At 42.4% G+C, this 18,289-nt stretch overlaps 1 protein-coding gene across 1 annotated transcript in view; it reads left to right on the top strand.

The window, feature by feature from the left end:
- The window catches only part of LOC109923726 (PH and SEC7 domain-containing protein 3-like), a 595,836-nt gene that overhangs the window by 467,706 nt on the left and 109,841 nt on the right, over positions 1 to 18,289 (top strand). Inside the window, exons 6-9 of the mRNA XM_048610871.1 lie at positions 3,415 to 3,476; positions 3,742 to 3,865; positions 5,905 to 6,017; positions 12,972 to 13,030. Coding sequence (XP_048466828.1) covers positions 3,415 to 3,476; positions 3,742 to 3,865; positions 5,905 to 6,017; positions 12,972 to 13,030 — 358 coding nt within the window. The remainder of the gene's footprint in view (positions 1 to 3,414; positions 3,477 to 3,741; positions 3,866 to 5,904; positions 6,018 to 12,971; positions 13,031 to 18,289) is intronic.

The following is an 18,289-nucleotide window of genomic DNA, read 5'->3' on the forward strand; positions in this document are numbered from 1 at the left end:
GAGCAGGAAAGCTGACGTTTCAGGTCGGGACCCTTCTTCAGAAACGGCTTTCTGCATTTATGGTCATCATTAGAGTCGTAATTCCAGATTTTTAATTTTAATTTCCATTTCTGAAGAAGGGTCCCGACCCGAAACATCAGCTTTCCTGCTCCTCTGATGCTGCTGGGCTGCTGTGTTCCTCCAGCTCCACACTGTGTTATCTCTGACTCCAGCATCGGAGGCTCTTACTATCTCTTCTATAGCAGTTGCTATGTTACTTTTATTTTGTAATCCCTGTCTGATCTTGCACTGTTCCACGAATGTCCTTATTCAGATTTTCTCCACAGTCTCATATATGTCCCCTTAACTGACAAGAACAGCCTTACTACTTTTATTCCTCACCCAAAACCAAATGTTTTGCATGTGCAGTAAGGGATTTGTCCCATCTTTTTTTATGTCAGTTAACCTTGGTTTGGCACAAGGTACCAGTTTTGTAGCTTTATTCATTGCGACCGACTTGTCATTAATGATGTCTCATAAGCTCCATGCATTGATGATTTCACTGTGGATTAGTACATAACATGTACATTTTATTACTGTCAGAAAATGTTAGGTTCAATTCCCACTTCAGGGACTTGAACACATAATCCAGGTTTATTCATCAGATCAGTACTGAGGTAGCCTTGTATTGTTAGAGTTGTCAGGCTTGAAATAAGATGCTAACCCTAGTCTCTGTGCAGCTGGTGTTCTGTAAAATATTTACTCCCTGACCATCATCATTAAGTCAGTTTGTTTAGTCATTGCCTTGTTACTTAGCATGGAATTTCATGTGGGGAAATGAAAGTCTGTGTATTTTGGTGGGAAGAATAAAGGAGCTGAATATTATTCAAGTTGAGAAAGACTTCAGAAAGCTGGAGAACGGAGGGATTTGGGTGTCTTAGTCTATGAATCTTAGAAAGCTGGCATCCAGGTTCAGTGGGTAATCGGGAAGGCAAGTAGAATGCTGTCCTTTATTTGAAGAGGAATGGAGTATAAATGTAGGTGGTTTTGCCAAAACTAAAGAAGGCACTAGTCAGACCACAGTTGGAATACTGTAAGCAGTTTTAGGTCTATTGTCTAAAGAAAGGTATATTGGCGTTGGAGGCAGACCAGAGTACGTTCACTGTGCTGATACTAGGTATGGAGGAACAGTTTTATGGGAGGAGATTGAGTAGATTTGGGCTTGTATCGTTGGAATACAGAAGAATGAGAGGTGATCTTAAAACATGCAAGATTCTTAGGCGTCTTGCCACGGTAGATGGGGATTTTTTTTTTACCGTTGTGGGAGAGTCTAGGATCAGAGAGCATAATCTCCGAATCAGAGTTTGCACATTTAAGATAGAGATGGGAGAAGTTTCTTTTCTCAGAGGTAGTGAATCTGTGGAATTCCTTACTGTAGAGGGCTGTTGAGGCTGAGTTGTTTAGTTCAAGACCGAGATACACAAACATTTAATCTGTGAGGTAATCAAGGGTTATGGAGAAATGGCAGGAAAGTGGAGAGAGGAATACTAGATCGGCCATGATCGAATTGAATGGCAGAGCAGACTCAATGCGCTCAATGGTGTACTTCTGCTCCTACGTCTTACAGTCTTATGCTGTATGTAAATTGGCTACAGCATTACAGCAGTGATGTATTGGGAATGTCACTGGATTAGTAGACCAGAAACACAGATAAATATTCCATAGGCCTGGGTTCTAATCCTACCATGGCAGCTAGTGGAATTTAGATTAACAAATTCAGCAATTGGAAGCTAGTCTCAGTATTTATGATTTTGAAGCTAATTATTAATTGTTGTAACTTGTTTGGCCCAGACTGGCTTACATGTAACTTTAGATCCACAGCACTGCACTTGACTCTAATCTACCCTCTGAAATGGTCAGTAAACGGCTCAGTTGAAAAGCAGTCAAAGTATTCGACAAAACAAAGTGACAGCAGTTCAAGCATACCTCATTGGTTCTTAAAGACATGTTGGGATGTTTTGAGGTCATGATGGGCACTTCCTAAATAATGGCCTGACATTTCTCTTTTCCTGCTCTTTGTTTTCCTTAACCCTTGCCTTGTCTTCTTTCTAACATAATGACCGCTATTCTGCAAAGCTCACAATGGCTAAGAGGTATATCCATTTAAATTCTTAACTAACAGAATTGAAGCTAAAATATTGTATGAAATTGATGGTTGTCTACTTCTAAAGACCTGCAAAACTCAATCATTGTTACATTGCTTGAATGAAATGATCAGACTCGTGCTTTCCCTGCCATTTCCTCTACACACTATCAAGAGTCCTAGACTTGCTTTCATGTGAAATACAATCATAATTAATTTCCTTTAGTGACACTCCCAAGTCAATAGTACTTCCTGTTTGAAGAAGGCTTGCTATAACTCATTGTCACTTAAAAGTCAGCCTTCATAGATCAGGAGCTGAATTTACTAAAATTTAAAGGGTTCCTTGGTAATCACTTTCCTTTTTATACATATTTATTTACAATGATATTTGCTACTGTTTGATCTCTACTGTCTCTATAATTGAAACCAGGGCAAGCCTGGAGAAAAGACAGCTTTATTGTGTTGAAAAGTAAAACTGTGAGGCTCAATCCTCTTGATTTATGTCTAATCAGCTTGAGCTTTTCAATTAAAACCAGATGTCATAAATATGCATAATAATCATAGCAATTACTACCATGTCTTTTGGATCCATTATATTTGTAACAGATCATAAATGCTTCGTGAAACAAAAGCTCTGGTGCCATTGTGTTGCCTCAGACTAGATTGGGATGAAAGAATTTGTGCTTAAGGCAGTGCAGCATCTTGGGCTCTACTGGACGTGAGATAGCAAGAACTGCAGATGCTGGAGTCAGAGATAACAGTGTGGAGCTGGACGAACACAGCAGGCCAAGCAGCATCAGAGGAGCACGAAAGTTGACGTTTAGGGTCGGGACCATTCTTCATAATTTCTGAAGAAGAATCCCTACCTGAAACGTCATCTTTCCTGTTCCACTGATGATGTCTGGCCTGCTGCGTTCCTCCAGCTCCACACTTTGTTATCTCTAATGGACGTTGTGTGGGTATGTAGTTGAAATTGTAAAATGGTCATTGATGGATTTTCGTTGATTAAGAGGTTGTGAGGTCTATGAAGCTAAGATGAAGAGGAGATACCTATCAGTCATAGAGTCATAACAGCACGGAAACAGACCCTTCAGTCCGTGCTGATCAAGTGTTCCAAACTAAACTAGTCCCACTTTGCTGTGTTTGGCCCGTATCCCTCGAAACCTTTCCTATTAACTGTGTGGTAGATCATAGTTGAGGGCCTAGACCATGAATTGCTAGACCTTGGTTGACTCAGGGACCAGAAAATCCTGTGTTTAGTTCCTGGTGTTTCTGAGCTATCTTCTCCCCAGCTGGGGTCTCACTGCCTTTGGTGAAGAAGCACCACTTGTGTTTCCTACTGCTGCCCGTGCCTGTAAGTGGCGCTTGTGTAGAAATTAGACAAGGATGGGACCAGGCTGAATGTCTGGCCAACATTGGCTAGACTTCCAGATGGGTGGGTTCTTCAGCGAGGTGCCAATGCACAATTTGAGTTTGTGGAACTGTGCCACTGCACTGGGCGATTGCTCCTCATGAGGAACACCATTTTCAAATTGGTTAAGAAAGATTTGTATTTGCAAGTCTCAAGTTCGTAATCCATTGTTGTTTGAAGAGGATAGAGGCTCACTGAATATGTGAAGATAACCCTCTCTCTCGCTCTCTCTCTCGCTCTCTACTTCACAGTAATGAATTCAGCAAGTTAGTGGCTGAAGAATACCTCAGATTTTTTGACTTCACTGGTTTGACCTTGGACCAATCACTAAGGTAAGCTGGAGATTATTACTTGTGGCAGTTTCCTTGTCCCCCTAATGTTCGCCAATTGCAGCTCCACTCCACTCCCCTTTGAAATAACTTGCTGCTGTGTCTTTGACACATCTGGCAAGTTCCAGTTGGGCTGGAGGTCAAATTTTCAGTTGCCATCCCAAGACTTGGCTTCAGTCTGGATCCAGTCTAACGGGAGAGTAGGTGCTGGATATAGTCAGGGATCAAGAACACATTCCAGGGAAAGGTTGGAATCTTCAGCAAGCCTGTGAGGTCCGAACGGAGATCTATCAAGGACTCAAAGATTGGAATTTCCTGGCAAAGCAAGGGGTCTCTCCCTACCTCACCTACCTGCACACCAGCGTGTTGAAGAGTTATGGAGGGAAACGCATTTGTATAGCACCTTTCACAACTTCAGGGTGTTCCCAACACTCGTTAAAGCCAATGAAATCCTATTTTGAAGTGTGTTCACTCATTATTGCAGTGTAGGAAATACTTCCCCTCAAATCCCACCCTCAACTGGAACGTAAAGATTTGCTCTATACTTAGTGGAACTGAAATGTGGCACATTTTCTGGGTTTCTTCAGGTGGTAATTGGAATTGAACCTGCTCCCCTACCCAGGAATACCAGAGCCACAGGGTTGGCGCAAAGGCTGGACAGCGCAGCAACACGTTGTTTGAAGTGACTGCTAGGATTATGCCACTCAGAATAATACACAATATCCCTGCTCCTCTGACCAACCCCACCACCATCTATCACTTCATCTGCAAGAAAGGAAACAACACGTCTTAGCTGAAGAGGCAATATTTTCGATGTATCTTCCTGTGGTTTGATCAAGCATTATGAGAGCATTCTTGCCGTTGGCTCCTGCTCATCTTGAGGATCCGTTTGCTCTGGGAACATGCATCTCAATTTACTAGCTGTGTATTGAAGATGTGACAGTGACAGCTACTGGTAGCACACAAATATTACACCTACCTTTGCTTTTACACATCGACAAGATGTTTCATCTCAATCCTTTTAGATTGTTGGCTGGAAACTCCTTTTTTTTCTGTCTTTGTTTTGCCATCCCTTTTTGGTGAGGTCAGATGTCACACGACACCAGGTTATAGTCCAACAGGTTCATTTGAAATCGCAAGCAGAAGTCTTCACCTGATGAAGGAGCAGCACTCCGAAAGCATGTGATTTCAAATAAACTTGTTGGATTATAACCAGATGTCATGTGATTCTGACCTTGTCCACCCCAGTCCAACACCGGCACCTCCACATCATGGCTATCTTTTTGGTGAGGTGAGAGAGATTGGCCTGACTTTTGACATTTCTGCTGGGATGTCGTAAAGCTATTGCATCCATGCAAAAGATTTGTTGTGGGGCAGAAGTTTTGTGAAATCTCCACTAAACCTTGCCTTGTTACTGGCCAGTCATATGAGTGTATCCATCTATCTAGCATTGCGGTAAGCATGCAATTTGTTCCTCCAGTGGTGTTAGCTGGTTTTATAATGGAGGTACCGCCAAACACACTGTCTCACACAAGACAGCTGCTAAAGTAATTCTGAAAAGAAAATAGTACCGTTTCCAGAGTAAGGAGCTGGTGTTTGAATGTGGCACATCTTCCTGAGATGGTTTTATGTAACGGAAGAATGATTGATGGGATTTTTATCACTGTGACATACACACGTGCACTACAACGTTCTGATATTAATGCTGAATTCTTCAGTTTTATTGAACAACAATCAAAAGGTGCTCAACAGCAGTAGGAGAGCTGCTGGAACTCAGATTGTCGGCAAGTATTGTGAACCTAATACAAACAGTCTATCATTACTTCAGGGCAAAAATTCTTAGCAGGCTCTGAGAAAAAGCCTCTGAGACCTGGGGATTGAGCTGCCAGACTTTGAGGAATCTGCCTATGTTTAACTGCAAATTAGATTTTATGATTAGTGTGTCAAGTCTCTGATGTCTCATGTTAAAGTTGCACATCAAATATTTATTGAGGCAATGGCATCAATGCTTGACCCTTTATGGTTGTCCTGTTCTGTTGCAGATTTTTCTTGAAAGCATTTGCACTAATGGGGGAGACTCAGGAGCGAGAGCGGGTATTAATCCACTTCTCCGAACGATACTACCAGTGTAACATGGGCACTATTCCTTCTCAAGGTAAGCCTTCAGACTGTGGGGTGTGTGGTCACAGATCTGTGTTAACACTCAGAGTGGAAGGCTGTAGTTTTGTCAAGGTTCGTCCCGAGCAGCTCTGTGATGCAGGGCTCTGTGCTCTACGAGCTGTTACCCTAACGCACACAGAGACAAGGATCAACTGTGCCTGGAGGACCATCAACTCAGTGAAGGACACTCTTTGGTCTGCCCAAAACTTGTTGTTCTTCCAGAGCAAGGAGTTGACCTTGATCGAGTGTTGCACATTCCAAGGTCCAGGACTGTGTGCTGAGGGATGCACTAAAGCTTGGGGCAGCTGCCGCCAAGGGGCAGTGGGGAAAGACCCCCATCTTCGGTCTTTCCCCCAAAGTTAACTAGGGGTCCGTTCAGTTGTTGGACCCTCCTGGTGCCTCAAATATATGTAAATATAATCTTGCACGAGTAAGTGATGCCTTTGGTTTTGTTTATTGGATAGAGTCAAACTCCAGTGTATGCTTGGTTTCTTCATATGCTACTGTACAGAACCAAATTGCTTTAGTATTGATTTTCCTTTATGAATAAGGTGCAGTTTTGGGATCAGCTCAGCTGCATGACCAAGAGGCAGGTCCAATCTGCCCAGCTGATCCATCAAGCCTGCCTTGTCCCAAAAGGGTGCAAGTTATTCACCCCATCTCTCCTAAGTACATGAGATCTAACCCAGAGCCAATAGAACATCTGTACGTGTGAGCCAATTTTGAACAAAACACTCGCATGTTCTTTAAGCACACCTCAGTGAAGCATTATGCACAGCTGCACCCTTGTCTGTTTTAATTCCTGTCTAGGGTTATGTCGAAATTAATTTTTACATGCTAAATTTTAGCATCACGTTATCAATAACCACAGCATTATGTTAAGTAATGAAGAATTATACCACAGAGCACTAAGAGCTCAGCCATAACTTAGGACTTGACCCGAATCTATGCAATGGAATACTGTAGCAGCCCTTCATATTTTTCAATGCCTATCTGGTTCCTAACACACCTCTTGGTACTACGTTTATTCCCGGTTGAGGGTCAATTAGCTGGTTTATAGAATCCCTACAGTGGAGAAACAGGCCATTCAGCCCATCAATTCCACACCGACCCTCCGAAGACGATCCCACCCAGATCCTACTCTATTCCTGTAACCATGCATTTCGCATGGTTAATCCACCTTACCTACACATCTCTGGACGTGATGGGCAATTTACCATGGCCCACCTACCCAACCTTTGGTCTGTGGGAGGTAACCATAGCACCAGGAGGAAACTCACACAGACACTATGAGAATGTGCGGAATCTGCACAGACAGTCACCCAAGGGTGGACCTGAACCTGGGTCCCTAGTGCTGTGAGGCAGCAATGCTAACCACTGAGACACTGCTGGTTTGCAATGGAACATGACACAACAGCATCAGTTTAATTCCTGCACTGCCTGAGGTCACCATGAAAGACTCTCCTCCTCAATCTTTCCACTCACCTGAAGCATGGTACCCCTCAAGTAAAATGACAACAAGTCATCTCTCTCTTTCTCATAGGAGAGCAGCCCTATGGTCTGGTTAGATTATGGTGACTTTACCTTTATGCCCTGTCCCCTTCACCGTTATCCCTTTAGACAGTTTGCCAGCAGAACAGTCTGGCCAAGTCTAAAAGAAACATTCCACAAGAGTTATTTATCTTAATATGATATATTTCCCCATCTGTTTGCTTTGCCTTCGGACATCACCATCTAGCCATCTTAACTTTGTTCTCCCTTTCCTTTTAACCTTAGTCATTTATCATAATTCAGTCTGCAAAAGAATGGTTTTGAAAGTTTTCTGTTATTCATCTGACCACAGTCAACATTGTTCAAACCATCTGCCATTTTGCTTATTTAACCTGGCGCAGATGTTACGTGTCTCTTCAGCCTGGATTCGGCAGATCAAGTTGAATCTAATAGTCTCATGATGATCATTTATCCACGTTTCACTCCACATGGAGAAGAGTTGTTCACCGCATTTCTTCTCCAAACTAATGATTGCGCATTTTAATGCATCTCAATTTAAAAACAAAAGATTTCTCTTCTCTCTGTTGAATATTTAACAGATACTGATTTCAGTTTGATCTCTGGAGGAATCTGCTAATGATAGAAAATCCTTGAGGCATTTAGTATCAAGGCCATTAGAAAAGGGAGTTCGTTTTCTTTATGCATTTAATTTCATTTGCAACTGAAACCGAAAACCACTCATACCACAGAATATTACGTTTATTCTTTAATGTAGGTGACGTTGACAAAGTCAGTATTTGATACCCATCTCTCTAACTGCCCTTGAACTGAATGGCTCACATTTCAGAGGATAATGGATCTGGAGTCATGGGATAAGAATGGCAGATTTCCTTCCCTTTAGGGCATTAGGAAACTGATAGGTTTTTATAACGATCAATTATTGTTTCATGGTCACCATGATTTTCAATTCAAGATTTATTAATTAGTTTTGAATTCCACCAGTAGCCATAGTACGGATTATACCTGTGTCCCCTGAGCATTAGCCACAATATTTAGGCCAGTGACACTGAGTGGCTGCAGTTTAGAGGGAACATTGATTGCACTATAACACTACCGGCCCTAGTGAATGCTATGTCTAAAGATATTGGAAACCCTCTCTGACAGCTGCAGTCACATTCACAGTTGTTGTATAGTGCTGGTGTTTATCATTAGCATAACAATTAAGAATTCCAAGGAGTCCTGGAATGACTGAACATGACACAAGATTTTACATAAGTTATGTGAGTACTTTGAGACATGACTACTAAGTGTTGCATGCCTGGAATGGATTCCCAACCTGCTGTCCATCTGAGGACTTTTTCTCTCCCCACCTGATAGAGAATGACTCCATCTCCATTAATGTGTTGCATCACTGACAGGATGGTAGAAGGCATTCTGCTGTTGGCCAGCAATACCTATGTACTCATACATGCTTCCCACTCTTTTTTTTAAACCTGTGATACAGAGATTAGATTAGTCCTTGCTCCCCTTTCAGTAGTGTCTGCTCCCTCTGCTAGATGTCTTCCCATGGTGGTGGTGACAGCTGAGATTTGGAACTGAACCTTCCCACAATTTATCAGCTAAAAGCGCAACTCAACTGCTTCATCCAGGAAGTTATTAAACTCAAACAGGGAACAGAACTGTTTGCTAGTCCCATCACTTTTACTTAAATTCCCCGTGCCTTCTAATTTCTTCTGTCTTCAAGATGCTGCATAGTGATTAATTCTGTTCCACAAAGAATTGAGTTTCATGGGTATGACAGGTTAAATTGGATGACTGCATTGACTAGACATTTTGCTCTGCAGGTTTTGCAGCTAATCTCATGAAGTTGAAAGTTTCAAAAGTATATTTGATCAAGGAGGAATTATTTCTGCTGCCGAAGGGGAAGGGAAGAAGTAATTCAGCAAGAAGTTAGCTAACATTCCTTCACACAAGTTGGGGGGAGAGGTGGAGAACAGTAATTGGTGGAAGTGTGGAACTCTCTCACACAAAAAAAACCAATAGATGCTTGCCAATTAACTATCTGAGATTTTTTTGTTCACTAAAGGGTTACAGGGAAAGGGTTACAGAGCCAAAGTGTTTAAATGAAATTAAGATATAAATCAGCCACGATCTTCTGGAATGCCAGAACATGCTGAAGAGGAGTATGGTCTACTCCTGTTCTTATCACCCTGTGATCTGGGGCTTCCTAAACAGAGGCATTGAGCACAAAATTGGTGAAGTTATGCTAATTCTTTTTATAAAGTTCAAGTTTGGTCCCAACCAGCATAGTGCATCCAGTTCTAGTCACCAGGCTTTAGGAAGGATCTGAGGCGCCTTGAGGGGGTGGAGTGATTAGTTGCCAGAATATCCTCAGGGATGAGGGAATTTTGCCCTGAGGTTAGTTTGGAGAAGCTGGGATTGTTCCCCTCGGAGCCTGGTGTTTTTATGAGATGTGCTTTTGGACCAGACATAGGAGAAGCTGCTGGGTGTATGCAAGCCCCTGGAGATTGAAGAGGACAGGTTTTTCCCCTGTCACACGAGCATCTGAGTGACATCAGGTCCTCAGCATGCATCTCAGCAGTGTGGAAAAAATGCACAGTTGTCCCTGAAATATTGCCATCTTGAATCAGGCAATTCTGCCAAGGTTGATTTTACTGCCCATGTCAGTTAATATTGGACCTTCCAATTGGATTAATGCAGTCCTGTAGGGATGGCACCCGACATTAGGGCATAGGTTTAAGGTGAGAGGGGAAAGATTTAAAAGGGACCTAAGAGGCAACTTTTACACTCTAAGGGTGGTGCGTGTATGGAATAAGCTGTCAGAGGAAGTGGTGGAGGCTCGTGCAATTGCAACGTTTAAAATCATCTGCCATCTGCCGTGGCAGGATTCGAACCCAGGTCCCCAGAACATCAGCGATAACGAGATGTAGAGCTGGATGAACACAGCACGCCAAGCAGCATGCATTTCTGAAGAAGGGTCTAGGCCCGAAACATCAGCCTTCCTGCTCCTCTGATGCTGCTTGGCCTGCTGTGTTCATCCAGCTCTACACCTTGTTACCTCAGATTCTCCAGCATCTGCAGTTCCTACTGTCTCCCCAGAACATCATCTGGGTCTCTGGAATAACAGTCCAGCAATAATACCACTAGGCTATCGCCTCCCCGTGACATGATGTTGTCTGCAAAGCGATAGTTGATCATTGATGCAGTAGCTGATCCTAACAATCCTACTTGATCTTCAAGATGTCGAAAAAAAGACTGCTGTGAGTAATTTTTAACTATGTAGCTAAATCAGCTTCCATTTTCCAGTTTATAGTCCATAAAGGAAAATCATTAGAAAGTACCTGAATCTGAAAGTGTGCAGATATGGCAAGTAAATAGGATTCTTGACTACAAAAATTGGGAGGTTATGTTTCAGTTTTGCAGGACACTTGTGAGATTGCATCTGGAATATTATACGCAGTATTGATGTGTTGGAGGCAATTTGGAAATGGGTAGTTGTCTTGTGAGGAAAAGTTGGGCAGGCTAGGCTTGTACCTCCTGGAGTTTAGAAGAGTAAATGATGATTTGATTGAACATATAAAATCATGAGGGGTCTTGACAGGATACGTATGGAGACAATGTTTCTTCTAATGGGTCAATCTAGGAATAGGAGCTGCTACTTAAAAATCACTGTTTGGCCATTTAAAACTGAGATGAGGGATTTTTGGTTTCAGTCTTTGAAACTGCCTTCCTGAAAAAGTGGTGGAAGCACAGTGCTTGAATATTTTTGGGAAAAAAAAGGTAGCTACATTCTTTTTTAAGCAATTGGGTGAAAGGCCATTAATGATAGGTAGGAATGCAGACTTGAGGTTACAATTGCATCAGCCATGACCTCACTCAGTAGCTGAGTGCACTTGAGGGGCAGAATGGCCTGCTGCTGCTTCTAACTTGTATGTTCATAATGCAGGCCTCTGATTGGACAGAGGCATTACAGTGTGAAATGAATCATCGAATGGCTGTCACCTATCTTGTTGAGTTGAAATGGGCTCATTACATGCCTATGATCCTCTTGTCTGCAAAGGATATGGCCCTGTATATTACAGACTTGGCTCCCAAGGCAATGCATCTACCAATCAGAATCCACTTACTCACTAGTTGGCGCTTTCATCTCATATGGTATTAATTATTCTATTTTTTCCCCTTATTGATATTCTTGCAAATTGTCCTGATGAATGCAAGATGAGAATCTTCAACAATGCGTTTTTTTTTTCAGCAATACTTACATATGTTTATCATTATTTTCTGAAGTGAATGTTGGAAAAATGCATCTCTGAGGAAATAGTTTGATTGGAATTTGTGAACGTACTGTTGAGATTTGTTTCCGCTTGTCTGATTCCAAGGTGTGTGCTGGTTCGCTGTCTGGGCGCTGGGTGATTTCAGCTCATGCTGTTCCATTCTCAGGTTTCTCTGGCCTCCTCTGTGTGGGCAAACAAGAGAGGGACGGAAGACTTACATAGACTTAATGTAGACTTACATTGGCAGTTGTTAATTTTCGTAGGTTCCTGATATAGGCAGTCAGTAACTTGTCGCAATTTTCTGCTAGTCTATTGAGAAGCAGCAATTCAGATATGATACATTAGTTAGTTAGGCAAAGGAAGGAAACAGATGACCTATGACCAGTGAGAATTCTCCATTGATTCTGAAGCCATTCTATAAAATGCAGGAGTGGAGACAGTGCATTCCCACATTCCAGATGTTCTGCAGTCTTTTGTGGTACTCTTCGACAGTCTTTGGTAGCAGCTGTCTTTCTTCTTGCCTTGGGCTAATGTAGGGGAACTCCTGGTCTTTCACAAAGAAAATTCTTATCCCCTGGATACACTCGTTTCTATCCCCCTCTCCTTACCTGTTTGCTATTGATTATTTATGGGGCTGGCCATCTCTGCTGTGTCAATCACTATGTAAACCCTCTTGGCCAATGACTATGGGCAATTATTCACGATACCTGGATAATTGTCCCTTGCCCAGCTCCACAACAAGATTAGTTTCCATTCCTTCCAAGAACAAAGTATTTTTATATCTGAAAACACTGCACCATAGTGGGGTAGTGTGGCACTTGATAAATTTTTGATGTGCGTCCTTATATCCTTCCCTCAGTTTTCACGTGCTAGAGATCTATTTATATTTGTAGAAGGTTAACTACTACTGCAACACTCTGTCAACACAGAAAACACTCCATATGAAAACACTGAAAGAATTTCCATTTTAACAACGACCCCAATTTCCAGCAGAGTGCACTGTGCATCAAGATGTGCTTCATTCTTTTCAAGTGTGCATGGTGAATGGTCTTTAAACAGTCACTCAGCTCAGTATCAGGTTGTCACGTTCAGCTAAGGCTGGAATTGTCTGATTGCAATGGTTCTGACACAGCACTAGAATAAGCCTTTCTGTCCTCTTACAGATGGGGTCCATTGCCTTACTTGCGCACTGATGTTGTTGAATACAGATCTTCATGGCCACGTGAGTAATGGAACCCTTTGAAAAACAAACTTGCTTGGTCGAATATAATGGATTGAATGGATGGGAGAATGGATTTATTGTGATATAATTCAGACTGTTGCTATGATAGGAGTGCATCAAGGTACATATCTTTCAATATGATTCTTGATTTAGATCACCAATTGAGCCTAATTTGATATATCTGTTTTAACAGAAATCGAGCTTAATTGTTTCAAATTACAGGGGGTCCCCAGTTTATGAATGTCCGATGTACGAATGCAATCCCATATGTGGGTGTAATTTTAAAAATCTGCGGTATGACCACATCCTGTACTTGCAAACGGCTACTTTATATATAGTCCTGCATTGTGTTCCAACTTCCATACTAATCGACTTGCAAACGGACTCAAAATCGGAGTCCGTTCACAACCTGAGGACGGCCTGTAATTTGCAATTTGCGGTTATATTTCCCTACTGTTGCTAGCTCCTACTATATGTTACCTTTCTGAAGAACGGCAACACTTGTTTACTCAGAACGAGCCAGTTCAATTGGGGTGGTTATCTGAGAATATTATTAAAGAAATCAGTTTGTCTTCCAGTTCATTGATTCTGATCAAAAAATATTACTGTCAACAAGTATAGGTGCAAGCTTTATTTATAAGACTTAAAAATATCATTGCATTGGATTAATTTTCATTACCCAAACCACTGATTCATAACTATATTTCTACAATGTGCCTCAGGTTCTGATGCTCCGTCCTCACTTACGCTACCTGTGTTACCAGAATTTTCCTCTAGAATGCCATTGTTGATGGATATAAAGTTACCCGCTGCATACAGACAGAATTTTAATGAAGTGTATTCCCCAACTCCCCTTTTGAAGAAATAATTGCATAGGGATGATCAAGCTCTTTGTGCTTTCTACGGCATTTACTGCTTTAAGTTGTGTTTGTAGCTGGGTCAGCACATGGCATATATAGCCCTCGGTGAGGTGCAGCACCATGGGGCAATATGGAGGGAGCAGTTAGAATGTCCAAAGAAAACTTCATTGGATGTATTATACACTGCTATTTGAGTTCTCCTCTTATATTCCTCAGAGAGAAAGATGGTGGCATCACAATACTAACAATCCAGAGACCAGGTTCATGAACCTGGGATGTGGATTCAAATCCCACCATGGCAGCTTGTGGAATGTAAATTCAGTTAATAAAATCTGGAATATAATGCTTAGTAATGGTGACCACATCAGCAATCAATTTTTGTAAAAATCCATCTGGTTCACTACGTCTTTTAGAGTAGGAAATCTGCTGTCTTTACCTCCCTGGTCTACACGTGACTCTACACCCACAACAATGTGGTTGAATTTTCATTGCTGTCTGAAATGGTGTAGAAAACCACTAACTCAATGGTAACAAGTTTTAGTCTTGCCATCAATTCCCTCATCCCAAGCAAGAATTCTTTTAAAAAAACCTAGAGTTCTGAGCGCAGGCCAAGGATGGAAATTTTTCATGATCAGGGCAATAGCCACTCGCCTCCTTACAGAAAATTCAAGAAATTGGGTTTACCGCACAATGCTTGGTTCTGTTTGCCTATTTGGGACCACACTGCGAATCAAGGGTTGGTTCGAGCAGCACAGGGCATCAGCAAGGCCAACCCTGATCATGCCATCAGTGTGCACAGCTGGAGTATTTTGAGATGTATCTCTGCTGGACAGTTCAGGGCTGTGCTTTAATATGCATTCCCTGTGCATTTCAAAAACACATTCTGGCAAAAACAGGATGAAGGGATCCTATCCTTTGTACTTCAATGGCCAGCACTTACAGAATCCTGTTGGCTACAGTAGAACCTCACCCTTTGAAGAATGCAAGATTGCAGGATGACGTGGATGGAGGTGGCTCACACGGCATCACAGCCCTTTGCCAGATTGATAGGCAGGTTAGTGTGCTAGGCCCAATCATCTTCCGCTGCTTCATCTTTCCTTTATCATACGGTCAGAAGTTGGGATGTTCACTGATGATTGGACAACGTCAATCATTCATGTCTCCTCAGATATTGAATTAGTCCGTATTCAAATGGTAAAAGACCTAGAAAATATTTATAGATAACAAGAACTGCAAATGCTGGAGTCGGAGATAACACAGTGCGGAGCTGGAGGAACACAGCAGGCCAGGCAGCATCAGAGGAGCAGGAAAGTTGACGTTTCGGATCGGGACCCTTCTTCAGAAATGATGCTGCCTGGCCAACCACACAGTGTTATTGAGAAAACATTTATGCTTGGCCTGACAGGTGACAAGTAACATTCATGTCATGTAAGTGCCAGGCAATGAGCATCTCTAACAAGAGCGAATTGAATCACAGCACTCCTTGACACTCAGTGGCATCACCATCACTCAATCTCCCCATTGTCAACATGTTAAATATTGTGTACATGAGCAGGTTAGAGGCTGGGAATTCTGAGGCAAGTAACTTTTATTTCCTGACTACAAAAAGCTAGTCCTCCATCTACATGGTACAAGTCATGAGAGTGACGGAATACTCCCCATCTGCCTGGATTAGTGCAGTGCCAGCAATGCCCAAAGGAACCCAACATGACCCAGAAAAATAGCCCGTTTAATTTAATTTTAGTTTAATTTAGTTTTAATTTGGGCGGCACGGTGGTTCAGTGGTTAGCACTGCTGCCTCACAGTGCCAGGGACCCGGGTTCCACCCTCAGGCGACTGTCTGTGTGGAGTTTGCACATTCTCCCCGTGTCTGCGTGGGCCTCCTCCGGGTGCTCAGGTTTCCTCCCACAGTCCAAAGATGTGCAGGCTGGGTGGATTGGCCATGCTAAATTGCCCATAGTGTTCAGGGATGTGTAGATTAGGTGGGTTATAGGGGGATGGGTCTGGGTGGGATGTTCTGAGGGTCAGTATGGACTTGTTGGGCTGAAGGGCCTATTTCCACACTGTAGGGATTCTATGAATTGACCCCTTTACTGTTCACTCCCTCCAGCACTGACACAGCGGCGCTGTATGTACTACTGACAAGATGCACTGCAACAGCCCACCCAGGCTTTGTAGACAGCACCTTCCAAACCCACAACCACTATCATCTAAAAGGACTGAGGCAGCAGATGCATGGGGGCACTATCCTATGTATATTCGCCTCCAAACCATAAAACTGAAATTAAAAAATGCAAGAAATACTCTGCTGGGTAATAGCCAGCTGAAATATAAATAATTGCACAGTGACCTTCTCACCAAACCTCTATGCCACCCCTGCAAAATGAACTGCAGCAGGTAAAGTCAAAATACTGGAGTGCCCTAGCATACCAAGCAGAAATGTTTGTTCTTGCACATCCTGTTCAATAAGGCTAATGCATTCATTATTGATGTAGCAAAGAGATATCACATCACCTAAAAGCATGTAGTCATTATATCCTTCAAGAATGAGTTCTATATAAGTACATCAGCCATAGTAAGGAATTAACTTAGAGGGAATTGAAAGGAAACACCACCACCCCCCACCACCAAAATTGCATCTGTCCTTGTTGTAGTGAAGCGTATTCAGCCAACCACCAGAAGGTAAGAGGAGTAGAAATTAACATGAGGGTGGGAATCACAAGGTCCAATTCAGATCATAACGGGTCTTCTTATTAGATCCCTGGATTTTACAACTCTATGATTAAATATTATAGGTTTCTACCACTTTCCCTGGCAATGCATTCCAGGCACCGACCACCCTCTATTTAAAAAAAACTTGCTTTGCACATCTGTTTCCTTTAACCCTTCCCCCTGTCACCTTAAACCTCTGCCCCCTAGTCATCTGTCACTCCCTCAAGATGTCAGTGCCTTTTTTGGAGTTCCACACTATCCTCCTCAGTTCCTTTTTTATAATCTATAGAACTAAGTTCTGAGGTCAGGCTACAGTGTGTTCAGAAAGATTTATAGCTGATTTAGTGCTTTGTAAGAATGGTACCATTTTAGTAGTTTCCAGTTAGAAGTAAAATTTCAGTAGATTTTGTGTTAAGGATTGTCCTGGAATTGTATCTATGTTGGGCCAAAGGGCCTGTTCCTATGTTTACTGTTCTGTGTTCTATGTTCTATATCATTGGTTTCTTTAACAAAATGTCGTCTTCTTCTGGAATCAAAATAACTTTGCTGTTTGCACAAGTATGGTCTACTGATGGCTATGCGAACATGGTTTATAATATTCCCTAGACGTTGGTGTTATCTGCTCCTAATTGTCTGTGCATCCAACAAAATGAGACGTGACAATGCATCCATGTTTCTGTGTTGGCAGAAGCTGAGTCACTCCTTCAAATACCTCCTGCTCAGCTCTGCGCTGCACTCCCTGTTCAATGACATGCATTTTTTTTTTGCAATATTCAACTGAAGGCCAATATGGCAAAGTTTGCAAATTCTTCCACGATTGCTGCTTACTGGGGCTTTAAAAAGTCAGAACATTGACAAGAAAGGTTGGTGTTATTTTCAAGTGAAATTGATTTGTTCTTGGGCCTGTCACTCTGAATGAGAGCAAAGACTTGAGACCACTTAGTTAATGCTTGCACTCAAAATTAAACTACCTTTCAAGTTTATGTCCATCCCCATTATTATGAATGACTTTTACAGTGGAAAGAAAGCCCTGTGCTTTTCTGTTTTACATGCAAAACATGACAAAGTGATTACCTAGTCTTCTACCTGTTGCAATTTACCGATGGGTGATGTATTTCCGAATAGCTCCATTGAACACAACGGGGCCATAATTTGGGATTTGCAACGGGCGGGTCTATCTGGAATTGCTATTGGCAATGTGACCTCTGGGTGCTTCGCTCAATTCCAGTTCTTGACGAGATGTTTGCTCCCTTTAACCATTTAAACTGAATGTGAGAGAGCAAGCCCCCTTTTACTTTTCCAGGTAGGAATTTAAAGTTCCACCCTGACTTTCTGCTTCCAAGGATGGGATGTTATTTAACAGCATGTACAAATACTTGAAAGGTAAAGTTGCCCAGTGGACAACAGGCCTGCTGTCTCTCATTAGAGAGGGATGACTGGTGGTGGTTTTAAGGATCACCATGCTCCAGGCGAGGAGAGAGGTTGAGGAGGAGAACCCTCCATGTTAACCTCAGCTGGTGGGGCAAATGAACCCACACTGTCAATGTTCATTGTAAACCAGAGATAGTAGGAACTGCCAATGCTGGAGTCTGAGATAACAAGGTGTAGAGCTGGATGAACACAGCAGGCCAGGCAGCATCAGAGGAGCCGGAAAGCTGACGTTTCGGGTCTGGACCCTTCTTCAGAA

The sequence above is a fragment of the Rhincodon typus genome, chromosome 1, assembly GCF_021869965.1.
Source record: "Rhincodon typus isolate 14 chromosome 1, sRhiTyp1.1, whole genome shotgun sequence".
Lineage (NCBI taxonomy): Eukaryota > Metazoa > Chordata > Chondrichthyes > Orectolobiformes > Rhincodontidae > Rhincodon > Rhincodon typus.